The following is a 10,556-nucleotide window of genomic DNA, read 5'->3' as shown; positions in this document are numbered from 1 at the left end:
GACCGGCGGGGCCGGGCTGCACCGGGACGGGCCGGGCTGCACCGGGCCGTGCTCCGCACCGCCGCCATGCAGGTAAGCCGAGCCGAGCCGAGCCGGGGGGGTCCCAGGCTGGGTGTGCGCCCCGGGCACGGCCCCGCAGCCTCCTCCGGTGTGGGGCTGGGCGCAGCCCGGCTGGTGCCGTAAATCAGCCCTGAAACCCCGCACCTCCCTGCGGACAGGCGGTGTTTAGCGGCTGCGGTACCGCCATTCGCCCTCCGGCACCGCTTGGCCCCGGTTCCCCGTTCCTTCGCCCCGGGCTTCCCCCCGTGCCTCGGCCGGGGCAGGGGCAGAGGCCGCCCGCAGCGGTGGCTCCGGCGAGCGGCGCACAGGGCGGGCTGGCCGGCTGCGCCTCGCACCCCTGCGCCACCGCGTCCTCACCCCAAAGACTGTCCTTTCCCGTCGCCCGTGGAGGGGCTGTCACGGGCGCAGGCTGACACCGGGCACTCGCGGTGGGAGCTCGCGTCACGGCACGGGCCTTCAGCCATCGCCCTGAAGCGGGTCTGCTTCGTGCTCTAAACTCAGGCGTGATGTTTCAGGTTACCAGGTCCCCCCAGTTTGCTGGCACAGCATCCCTGTGAGGTCCAGAGGGTGGGTCACGCCAGCTCCAGGGAGCGTCCCGGTGTGGGACACCTCCCTGGGCCACTGTGTCCCCAGTGGGGGCTGCGGCTTGGGCTGGCTGGGACGGTGTCCTGCTTGTCATGCTATTTTGCAGACCGGGAGTCGGTGTGCTGCAGGAAGGCAGGCTCATCCCGACGTGCGGGGCTGGGTGTCCCGGTTGGACTGGAGCAGCAGGTCGGGATGCGCCGGGCAGCCTGACGCTGCTCCGTGCAGGCACCGCTGGTTTTTCACTTAACGGCAAAGAGCAACCCCAAAACTGGACCGGATTAAGCCACTAAACACAGATGAGCAGAGGCAGCGCAGGATATTTTTCAGCAGCTTTATCTGCATGTGCAAATACCTGTAAGGTGCAGAGGAGGAGCTGGGCGCAGCCTTACCCGGGCGCCTGCTGAATCACTGCTGCGTGGGCAGGTGGGTGAGGACGGCACTGTGTCCCTCCATCCAATATCCCGGGGCCTGTTGCATCGCCCCGGCAGCATAATTCCCCTCTTGCAAAGAGTGGAATTGCCCTCTTGACCATTAGGACTTGCCCTCTTGACCGTCGCACACCACATCTTACCCAGCAAGATGCTGTCTCCAGAGAAATCACACTATAGCATCACTATAGGAGAGGAGCGAGGGGTCATTGGCCCAAGGAGCATCGTTTTGGCCTCACGGCCATGCTGGGTACCCAAAGACGTGGCTTCACCCCAGGCTGGGAGACGTGGTGCAGCAAGGGGATCTTCTGCCAGTCACTTCTGTTCCCCTGGCCCTAAAACAGTTACCTCCTCCTTACACGGCACTGGAGACATGTAGGTGAAACCTGCAAAGGAGAAATATCTTCATTTAAAGGCTAATTATCATTAATCTGTTGCCAAAGGAAGCTTAAAAACATGAGCCAATTACATGTGCTAATGTAACGAGCGGCCGAAGGGTGTAATTAGAGCCTGTCTGTGGTGTGGATGCCCGGTTATTGGATGGTATTTCTGGCCAAGGCCGGTCCTGTTGGCTGCATCTGCCTGTGTCAATAATGGCGTGTACATGTGGCCAAAGCCAGGTCAGTGCGGCAGAGGAGAGGACGTGAGCCCCACGAACATTATCTAGAGAGATTCACCAAAGGAAGGAAAAAAAAAAAAATTTCCATTTTTTGTGGTAAAATGAGCAAGCCTTGGCAGCTGCGGTATTGGCTCTGTAGGTGGGTTCGTTACACAAGAGCAATACTTGCTTCTCCTATTTCAGCGTGATAAAGAAGGGCGTTTGATGCCCTTGTAGGTTCCAGCAGCCCCAGGTCAGACAGATGGACAGTGCTTGGGACAATGCTCCTCTGCCAGGGAGGCATCCCTGGACCAGCCGCCCTGGCACCCATCGTCAGGTGGTCGCGCTTCTGGCTCTGGGTGCCTTGGCCTGTCCCAGCGATGCAAGAGAAACCCCTGGGAGGCAGAGGAAAGCAGAGGGTGGCTGGGCTCTGCCAGCCGGCTTCGCTTCAGGCTGCCGATAGTGTCCACCAGCCTCCGTCTGTCTCCCACAGACCTTCCCTTCTCAAATCCAGGCTAATGAAGTCCTGGGCTCATCTCTCTTTATCGCAGGGGTAAACTCTGGCTTTTTCTCGCCAGCCCAGACACACACAGGAGCTGCTGCTAGAGGTGAAAATTGTCCTGCTAGAAGTCAAGGGAAGAGTTAAGCCCAGTCAGCGTGACTGTGATTTTCAGGGCAAGTTCCTCTTCCCGTTTCAGGAGTCACTGGAAAAAAAATTGCACCATTTGGTAAAATCCCAGCTGAGCATCGGCATCGGGGCTCAGCCCTTCGGGGTGGTGGGTGCATGGACCCGCTGAAGATGCAGGCGCCCCAGCCCCCGTCTGCCCCATCACCCCAAGCCAGTTCCTAGCGCTGCCCTTTCCTTGGCCTCTTTTCCAGATGTCCTTCTACTTCTCGGACACGGCAGTGCTGCTTTTTGACTTCTGGAGCGTCCACACGCCCACCGGTAGGCTGCCAGCTCCAGCCCAGCCCCGAGATACCCATCTGTCCGTCTGTCCATCCATCTGCCACCAGCTGTGCTCTCCACCCGGGGAAAAGGATGCGGGGCAGAGAAACAAACAGTGGCTTTGCATTTCTGGCAGGGGCAGTGTTAGTGATGGGCCGGGAGGGGGGAGAGCCGGGCCCCTGCCCAGCACTAACGCTGGGGCACATACTGCATGGGGCGGTCAGGGCAGAGCCGTGATGGGCTCCACTCACCCCCAGAGCTCGGAGGGCATTGCCTGTTTTTTTTGGCTGACCCTCTCCTACTCTGACGAGCAGTGCCGTGCCCTGGTAATGCCCCAGGCAGGGGTCAATCCTCCCAAGCCGAGAGCAGCAGGCAGGGAGGTGTGGGAAGCATCCCTCCCCCCATGCCTACCAACCCCTCCAGGTCAGTCAGCGATGGCTCAGCTTCCCATTTTCTTTTACACTCTTTTTTTTTTTAAATTACTGTCCCAGCATCACATTTTAACCCCCACATTTTTGTCGAGTCGATGCAAAGATGCTTATTTTTTTCAGAGCAACCCCCTCCAAAAAATACTCCCTAGGAATTTAGGGGGGGCACTGGGCTAAATACACCATTTCCCAATGCTTCGCAAAACTGCTGCCTGTTGCTCCAGCCCAACCCTGATCCCAGGAGCTCTCCATTCCCTCCACCTTATCCCATGGATATGCCTAAGCGCTCTGTGCTGGGACCCGCCACCCCCCCCCCATCATTACCCCCCTTCTCCCACCGGTGTGCTGCAATGGGCAGCGGCAGGGTGTTTCTCATGCAGGGATGGTGCTCTCGGTGCTGGTGATCCTGTTGCTGTCGATGTTTTACGAAGCCATCAAGATGGGCAAGGCCGTGCTGCTGCGGCGGGCGCTGCTGGCTCTGCCCCGCAGCCTCAGCCAGGAGTCACTGGTGGAGCCGGAGGAGGGGGGCACCGGCCCCACGCAGGGCAGGTACCGCAGGGTCCCCTTTGCACCCACCCGGCGGGGGGGGCTCAGGGACGGGTGTATGGCCCCTGGGCCAGCGCAGGAGGGGAGAAAGGCTGTAAAGAGGCAGCTGTGGAGTAATAGGCTGCCTGGAAAGGGGTATGTGTACAGCCTCGGGAGGTGGTCCCCGGGGCTTTCCGGCCCCTCCAGGTACTCTGGGAGATGTCCAGGGTGTTTTTCAGCTCTCTTAAATGTTCACGTTCCCCCAGGAGCCACCGTGGGTGCAGGAGCATCCTGGTGGCTTAGGGATGGGCACAAGCAGCGTCTTGGGCACCCCAGCAAGGCTGGCCTGGGCATTTCCTTCCCAGCACAAGGCGTTGGAGCCAAGCCCTGCGTTTTTCCTCTTGTATTTAATCCCAGACCATGCCCGAGGCTGCTCTTACTGCCAGCCTCTTAATAATATTCTCCCTGTTCCTTTGGAGCAGGATTTCCCTCTGCACTGCTGTTTACAGCCCCCATCCCTCTCCCCACTCCCCAAACCTGCTCTGGGATGCTGGCAGCGGGGGAGATGCTGGCTGCCCCGACCCCTCGCTGACAAGGTTTCCCATCTTCTTGCATAGGTGGTTTCGGTACCATGTCGGCCAGACACTGTTTCACGTGGTGCAGGTGGTGCTGGGCTACATGGTGATGCTGGCCGTCATGTCCTACAACGCCTGGATCTTCCTCGGGGCCATCGCGGGCTCCACACTGGGCTATTTCATGGTGTACCCCCTGCTCGGTCGGGGCTAGGCAACCCCCTGGGACGGTGAGCAATGTGCTCCGCACCTCCTGCTACTTTGTCTGGAATAGCTGCTGTCACTTCTGCTGGGTCTGTCCTTGTCCCCGTGCTGTGAGGGACACAGCACCCCAGGGACTTGCTGCGGGGACCCTCAGTGCTGGCCCGACTCAGGTGGGCAGGCGCTGGGGAAGGGGAGCCCCGTGGCCAGCACTCTGCCATGTTGCCATCGCCACCGTCCTCGGTGGGTGGCTGTCCCCCAGCTCTCAGGGAGCTTTGGCTGGGTGATGATGGCTGCGGGGTGCTGGGCATTTCGTTCCCCCCACGCATACTTTTTGGGGGGGGTTCATCCTGGCTGGAATGGGAATGGTCCAGTGACCTGCTAGGGAAGGGGACTTGCTGGGGACAGGCACCCCTGCCCTCCTGCCCAGAGCTGACCTGCACCAAGCCCCTCTTCACACAGTGCCTTCTGGGGATAACGGGGGTCCTGCTGCCCCCCTCCCCACCCCCTACTCCTGCGCAGTGCTTCAGGGATGGGGTCGGACCAGCCCCCGAGCCGTCAGTGTGGCCGTGCCGAGGGGAAGCTGCTGCTGTGGGTGCCTCTTGCTGCTTCCTTGGGACGCCCCTTTTAATAAAATCATCTAAGTCGTTTGTCTCCTGGCTTGTGTTGCTGCTGGGTGGTCTCAGGATGTGACATCCCCCAGTCACAGTGGGTGTGCGGATCCCCAGCCCCAGCCCTGCCCCTCCAGCACAGCCCCAGGGGGGCGGTTCAGGAATAAGGACAGTCTCTTCTGGCTTTAAATAAAGCTTTTCCATTTTATTAATTATTATAAGCATATTTTTAAACATTTGTATAACTTTCTCAATAAAATATCCTGGAAGAGACAGGTTTTAAGTTCCCAAAGCAAGGCACTTTGGGGGGCCTCCCCGAGTGGGTTAGGCTGGGCACCCCCCTTCAGAGGCAGAAACAGCGGCACCTAAAATACAGGTGTGTTGGGGTGCTGGTCCCTGCTCCATGCACGCACACACGTCTCAACGCTCATGAGTCCTGCCAACCCCCACCAGCTCAGGGGCTTTTAGCATCTCTGCACGGGGGCTGTGCCAGTCCCGTCCCCCTCCCCACGGCGGGCAGGGCTGCTGGGGGTGCCAGCAAACTGCTGCTAAGGCACCAGCTCTTTGCTCGGCCATCACTGCAGTTGCCAAAACTTGCAAAGCCCGAGAGCTGGAGAAATCATCCATGTATGGTGCTGGGGAGCTCTGGAGGGCAAGAGCTGGGATCCCTCCACTGCACGGTGAGCCCGAGCTCAGAGGCAGCCCAGTCCTGCCAGGCAAAGCTGGAGGCATCACGTGAGTGCCACCCTCCCCTCTAAGTTTTTACTCTGAACTTAAATAGCTGCTAGAAGACCCCGGGGTGAGGGTGGCCGGGGGTAGGTGTTGGGTGTTGTGAGCCCAGCCTGGGTGCTGTGAGCCCACACCTGCCCCACTTCTTGCTGCATCGGCAGCAGTTCAAGCCAGCCAGCATTGCTGTATCCCTGCCGTGCCCCTGGCTGCCGTCATGTTTTCCATCATCCCCCATGGCCACTGTTTCCACTGGCACTCCTGGAGCCGGCTGGGTGGGATGGTGGTGGGCAGACTCCCAGGAAACCCCCCGGGCTGGGGCAGGGGATGACCCTCAGAGCAGCCGGGACCATCCCACACACCCATCCACAGCGGGGCTAGCGCCAGCCCCCCCAGCAGCCCCAGGCACTTGTGCTGGGGGCAGATAAAGCATCTCTTCAGTAGAAAAGAAGAAAATAAGGCAGAAGAAGGACAGAGCAGAGTGCAGGGGGTGCCCCGTGCCAGGCCAGGGGCCTCCCCAGTCCGACCCAGTAGGACCACTTGGCTGTGGCCAGCCCTGTGTAGCAGCAGGGACCCCCCCCTGGCTAGGCAATAAGGTCTCGGTGTTTCCCATCCCCTCCCTCTCCCGCGGTGCCGCTCTCCATCCCCGGCAGCGCAGCGGGTCTTATTCCCCCTACCCCAACCCCCGGGGTCACCGGGGCCAGTCCATGGTGAGGGGGGCCTGGGGCTAGAACTCAGTCTGCACCCCCTCACCGCTCTCTGTCGTGCTCGTGGGCTGCGGGGGGCTGCACTCGCCACCCGGGGGGGCCACCTCCTCGCCTGTCTCCTTGTCACTGGGCTGGTGGCAAGCGGTCCCGGCAGACGGTGATGAGGTCTCGGCTCCGGGTGCAGGTGATGCTGGTGTGTCATGGGGCACCTTGGCCTCAGATGGGACGTCAGCTCTGGGTTTGGGTGATGCTGGTGCGGCGTGTTGCACTCTGGACTCTGATAGGACATCAGCTTCGGGCACGGGTGATGCCGGCATGGATGATGCTGGTGCGGCATGTTGCACCCCAGCCCCTGATGGGACTTCAGCTCCAGGCGTAGGAGATGCCGGTGTGGCGCGGTGCACCCCGTCCCCCTCACTGGCTGGACTTTGGGGGGGGACATCACCTGGGACAGACCCTGCCGCCACCGCCACCTCCTCGGTGGCACCGCTCTTCCGCGTGGCGTCGGTACCATTCATCAGCCGCTCCTCCGCCTCGACGCCATCCCCGAGGCTCTCCTTCGCCAGTGCCTCCTGGATCTCCTCCACCCCATCCGGGGAGCTCGGTGGTGCCCCAGGGTCTGGATCCCGCGGCTCCGGGGAGCCGGGCTGCAGCAGTGCCTCGGCGCCCACTTCATAGGGCAGGACCCCCTCGTCGTCTTGGATCACCGACACCACTTGCTTGGCCCTGCGGCGCTTGTCGGTGTCCGGCTCGGCCTCGGGCTGCCCGCTGTACTCCTCACCCCAGTCGATGGGGATGCCTTCGCCCAGGAGGTGCAGGTTGGGATCGCTGTTGTGCATGACCATGCTGTCACGGTACAGGTTGTGCTTCCGCTGCACGGCTGCTTCCTTCACAGCTGGGGGCACCGAGAGAGAGGTCAGATGGGCTGCGAGCACGGGGCAGCACCCACGGGGCTTGGGCACCTCTCCCAGTCTTCCCACAGGGGAGGACTGTAGGGAGAGGTGTCTGAAGCTGGGCAGAGGGTTCAGCATCCCACCCACCACTCAGCCCTGCCAGCGGGAAGGCCAGGTAGGAAAGCTGCTCCTGGTACAGCCCCCAGCACTCCGCACGGGGTCACCCCTCCTCGTACAGCCCCCAGCATTCTGCTCGGGATCACCCCCTCCTCCTATGATCCCCAGCACCCATCACCGGCCCTCAAGGTGCTGCTGAGCCCAAGCTCGGCTTGCACTGACTCCACCTAGCACCCACCACCCGCCCCAGGGCTCCCCCCCGGGGCTGAGAGCTGAGCGGGTCCAGGCTCCACGGCACCACAGGACCCTACCTTGCATGATGTCTTTCATCACCGACTGTAGCACGACCTCCTCGTAAGTGTTCTCCACCAGGATGAAGCTGGCAAAGTCCTCAAAGATCAGCTCCTGAAACTTGGCTAACTCCTGCCGCAGGGGAGAGGCTGCTCAGCCCGGGGGGGGACGGGAGGGAGGGATGCTCCAGCCTCTCCATGGGAGGGGTGGTCCTTCCCCCCCCGCCCACCCCAGACTTTACCCTCTTACCCCCTTGCAGGTCGGCGCCAGCTTTTTCAGCAGGAAGGGGATGGTGATCTGCAGCAGGGCCTCCCTGAAGAACTTCTTCCGCACGGTGCTGCTGTCGTAGTCGTATTTCTGCAGGGCGAGAGAGATGGCAGCCCCGGGTCAATGAGGGCTGGGGGCTGGCAGCTCCCCTGCCGACGGGCACAAGCCCCTGCGGTTTGTCCCCCTCCAACCCATTTGCATGGGTCTGAGTAGGTTCCTCTGCCCCTTGCATCTTTCTCTCCAGCCAGTTCCCAGGGAGTCTGAGCCCAAGTAAGTGCCAGCTCCTCCACTGCTGTCTGCAGAAGGGGTTTTGGGGCCATCTGAAACCCGGGTGGCTTTTACAGTGATGCATGTAGTCAGAGGGGACCTGGCTCTTCCAGGTGGTTTCCCACTCATCTGTCCCACATCCCAGCAAAATGCATGAAAATCTCAATATTTTGTATTTCCCCAGAAGACTTCTGTTAAAATTGGTAAGGTCACTCCTGGCCTCTTCCTTGGGCTGCTGGCCCTTGGAACTGGGAAGGCCACGGAAGGCCCTGACCCACCACCCCTCACCTTGAGCACCCTCTCGAGGATGCGCTGGATGGACTTGCACAAGTCATCTTTGCCCTGCAGCTTCCCCAGCTCCTGATGGAGCAGCGTCTCAAACGTGTACACGGCGTCGTCCATTTGCTGTGAGCAGAGGCAGACAGTCAGCACTGGGGGGGGGAGGTGGGGAGGGCACCCAAAGGGACCAACCATGGGGGTGGGCAGGGGACACTTTTGGGGCACTCAGGGGACACCACGATGAGTCTTCGCATTAGCACAGTCCCCAGCATCCCAGCATGGCATCCACAGACTCCACCCTGAGGACCAAGGGTGCTGGGGAGGAGGGTGCCCAAAGCCGGTTTGCACCCTCGCTTCTACGCCCTGCTCCAGGTTTGGCTGGATCAGACCCTAGAATTGGGCTACTGGCCTTGCTGGTGTCAGTGGGCTTGGTGGCAAAGGGACAGCTGTGCCATGATGCCCAACTGTAGGTGCTGAGTCCGCACTGGAAGGGTCCTCCATGCTGCCGCCCACCCGTGGGCTCCCTCCCTGCTCAGGCTCCAGACCAAAAGGGATGGCCAGATCCATCATGCACCCTTAGCTGGGTGCCAATGACATGAAGGTCCCTGAGACAGGAGAGACATCCCGGCCAAATCCCTGCCTGGGTTGGGCCAGCCCAGGCTCCCCGCTCTGCCTCCGCTCCCCAGCCCTTTGTGCTCAGCCCAGGGGGGGCACAGGAGGACCCCAGTCCCTGTCCCACCTGTCTCATGTGGATCTGGGCCCTCTGCTTGAAGACGGACGTGCTGGAGACATCAAACCGCTGCTGAAGGCCCTCCAATTTCAGCTGGTCCATCTTCTCATAGCATGACTGCATCTTGACGGGGTGGAAGGCCAGGTGGGAAAGCTTCTCCATGTACTGGGGATAAAGCCAAGCTCAGCAGGGCAGGACAGCCTCTCTGTGCACTCGGGGCTGGGACATGCCACCCCACAAGGGCTTCATGCCCATGTATTTTCTCAGCCTGGGGTCCCCCAGTGCTGTCCACACAAAGACAGCAGCAGGATTGGCCCTGCCACCCCCAAGCCCACTGGCCAGCAAGGAGCATCACCAAGTCTCACCTCCACCAGCTTCTCCAGGCCACCTTCGTTGACGATGTTCATGTTCATGTCCGTCACCTCCTTGAAGAACACCTCCCGCACCTCAGCAAAGCCCTGGCTTGTGGGGGTCATCAGGGCCTCCAGGATGGAGGAGATGTAGGGCTGGACATGGTTACGGACGCAGATCTCCGCTTTGGGGAGGACGAACGCTGGGCAGAGAACGGGGGTAAGCATGGTGAGGCTCCTCCTCTGCCCTTCCAGCTCTGCAAATCAGGTCCTAAACCCACCCGAGGGAGGGGGACCTGCCCCTCTCCCCAAGCTCCTCCAGGAGAGGTCTCCCAGACTTGCAGGACACTACAAGGGGTTCTTGCAGGGAGCCCTCTGTCTGTATTGAACCCGTTCCTGCCCCACTGCCTTGCTTGGCGGGGGGTCACTGCCCACCTTATCCCCCACCTCCTGGGACAATGCCAATGAGGACGTGCGCTCTGGCATCTCCCCAAGGGTTCCAGGCCACGCTGGCAGGAGCCATGCTGCACCCCAGGAACAGCCACACCTTGGTGAAACAGTGGTGATGCCACGCCAGGAGCCCGTCACGGACACAGCTACACACATCCATGGCCACGCGTGTCCCCGCAGGGCTGTACCTCGGATCTTGCTGGCCAAGTGCTCCTTTGAAGTGATGATCTGGTCCATGTCCGTGCGGATGGTGCTCTCCATCTGTGGCCGCTCCTGTTCGCACTTGGCCGTCACTGCATCGTACTGGGCCTTGGTCTGCTCGTAGACCATCCTATAGACGGCGTCTGAGATCTGGCAAGAGAGAGATAGGGTGGTCAGCTGCCCCCACGTCTCCTGCTGCCCCCACTAACCATCGCCTCCAGCACCAGATGCCTGCAGGACCTGCCAAGCCTTCACCTATGCCCTGACCAGACTCCTCCTCACAGCCTGGCAGTAGGTTTTCCACACCAGGAACCCCCCAGCTGG

General features: G+C 61.2%; 2 protein-coding genes across 2 annotated transcripts in view; one reads left to right on the top strand and one right to left on the bottom strand.

Moving 5' to 3' along the window:
• Positions 1–10: 10 nt before the first annotated feature.
• SLC31A2 (solute carrier family 31 (copper transporter), member 2) lies at positions 11–4,846 on the top strand. The gene is made up of 4 exons (XM_010571023.1): positions 11–72; positions 2,551–2,617; positions 3,426–3,594; positions 4,188–4,846. Exons 1-4 carry the CDS (start codon positions 67–69, stop codon positions 4,354–4,356), a joined length of 411 nt encoding a protein of 136 aa, XP_010569325.1. The 5' UTR covers positions 11–66; the 3' UTR covers positions 4,357–4,846.
• A 1,561-nt stretch (positions 4,847–6,407) lies between these two features.
• The window catches only part of FAM129B (family with sequence similarity 129, member B), a 30,308-nt gene continuing 26,159 nt past the window's right edge, over positions 6,408–10,556 (bottom strand). The window contains exons 9-15 of the mRNA XM_010571140.1: positions 10,220–10,382; positions 9,597–9,784; positions 9,241–9,396; positions 8,511–8,627; positions 7,938–8,045; positions 7,709–7,820; positions 6,408–7,282 (exon numbers count right to left, since the gene is read on the bottom strand). Of these exons, the coding sequence (XP_010569442.1) occupies positions 6,408–7,282; positions 7,709–7,820; positions 7,938–8,045; positions 8,511–8,627; positions 9,241–9,396; positions 9,597–9,784; positions 10,220–10,382 (1,719 nt within the window). The remainder of the gene's footprint in view (positions 7,283–7,708; positions 7,821–7,937; positions 8,046–8,510; positions 8,628–9,240; positions 9,397–9,596; positions 9,785–10,219; positions 10,383–10,556) is intronic.

This window comes from Haliaeetus leucocephalus, unplaced genomic scaffold (genome assembly GCF_000737465.1).
Source record: "Haliaeetus leucocephalus isolate CR32 unplaced genomic scaffold, Haliaeetus_leucocephalus-4.0 Scaffold306, whole genome shotgun sequence".
Classification (NCBI taxonomy): domain Eukaryota; kingdom Metazoa; phylum Chordata; class Aves; order Accipitriformes; family Accipitridae; genus Haliaeetus; species Haliaeetus leucocephalus.
Note: the sequence above shows the minus strand (reverse complement) of the source record. Positions and strands in the feature narration are given on the sequence as shown.

Bases quoted from the DNA above. Each gene is read 5' to 3' on its own strand.
- SLC31A2 (XM_010571023.1), top strand. The intron at 2,618-3,425 runs GTAGGCTGCCAG...TTTCTCATGCAG, and splicing joins GAGCGTCCACACGCCCACCG to GGATGGTGCTCTCGGTGCTG. The intron at 3,595-4,187 runs GTACCGCAGGGT...CTTCTTGCATAG, and splicing joins ACCGGCCCCACGCAGGGCAG to GTGGTTTCGGTACCATGTCG.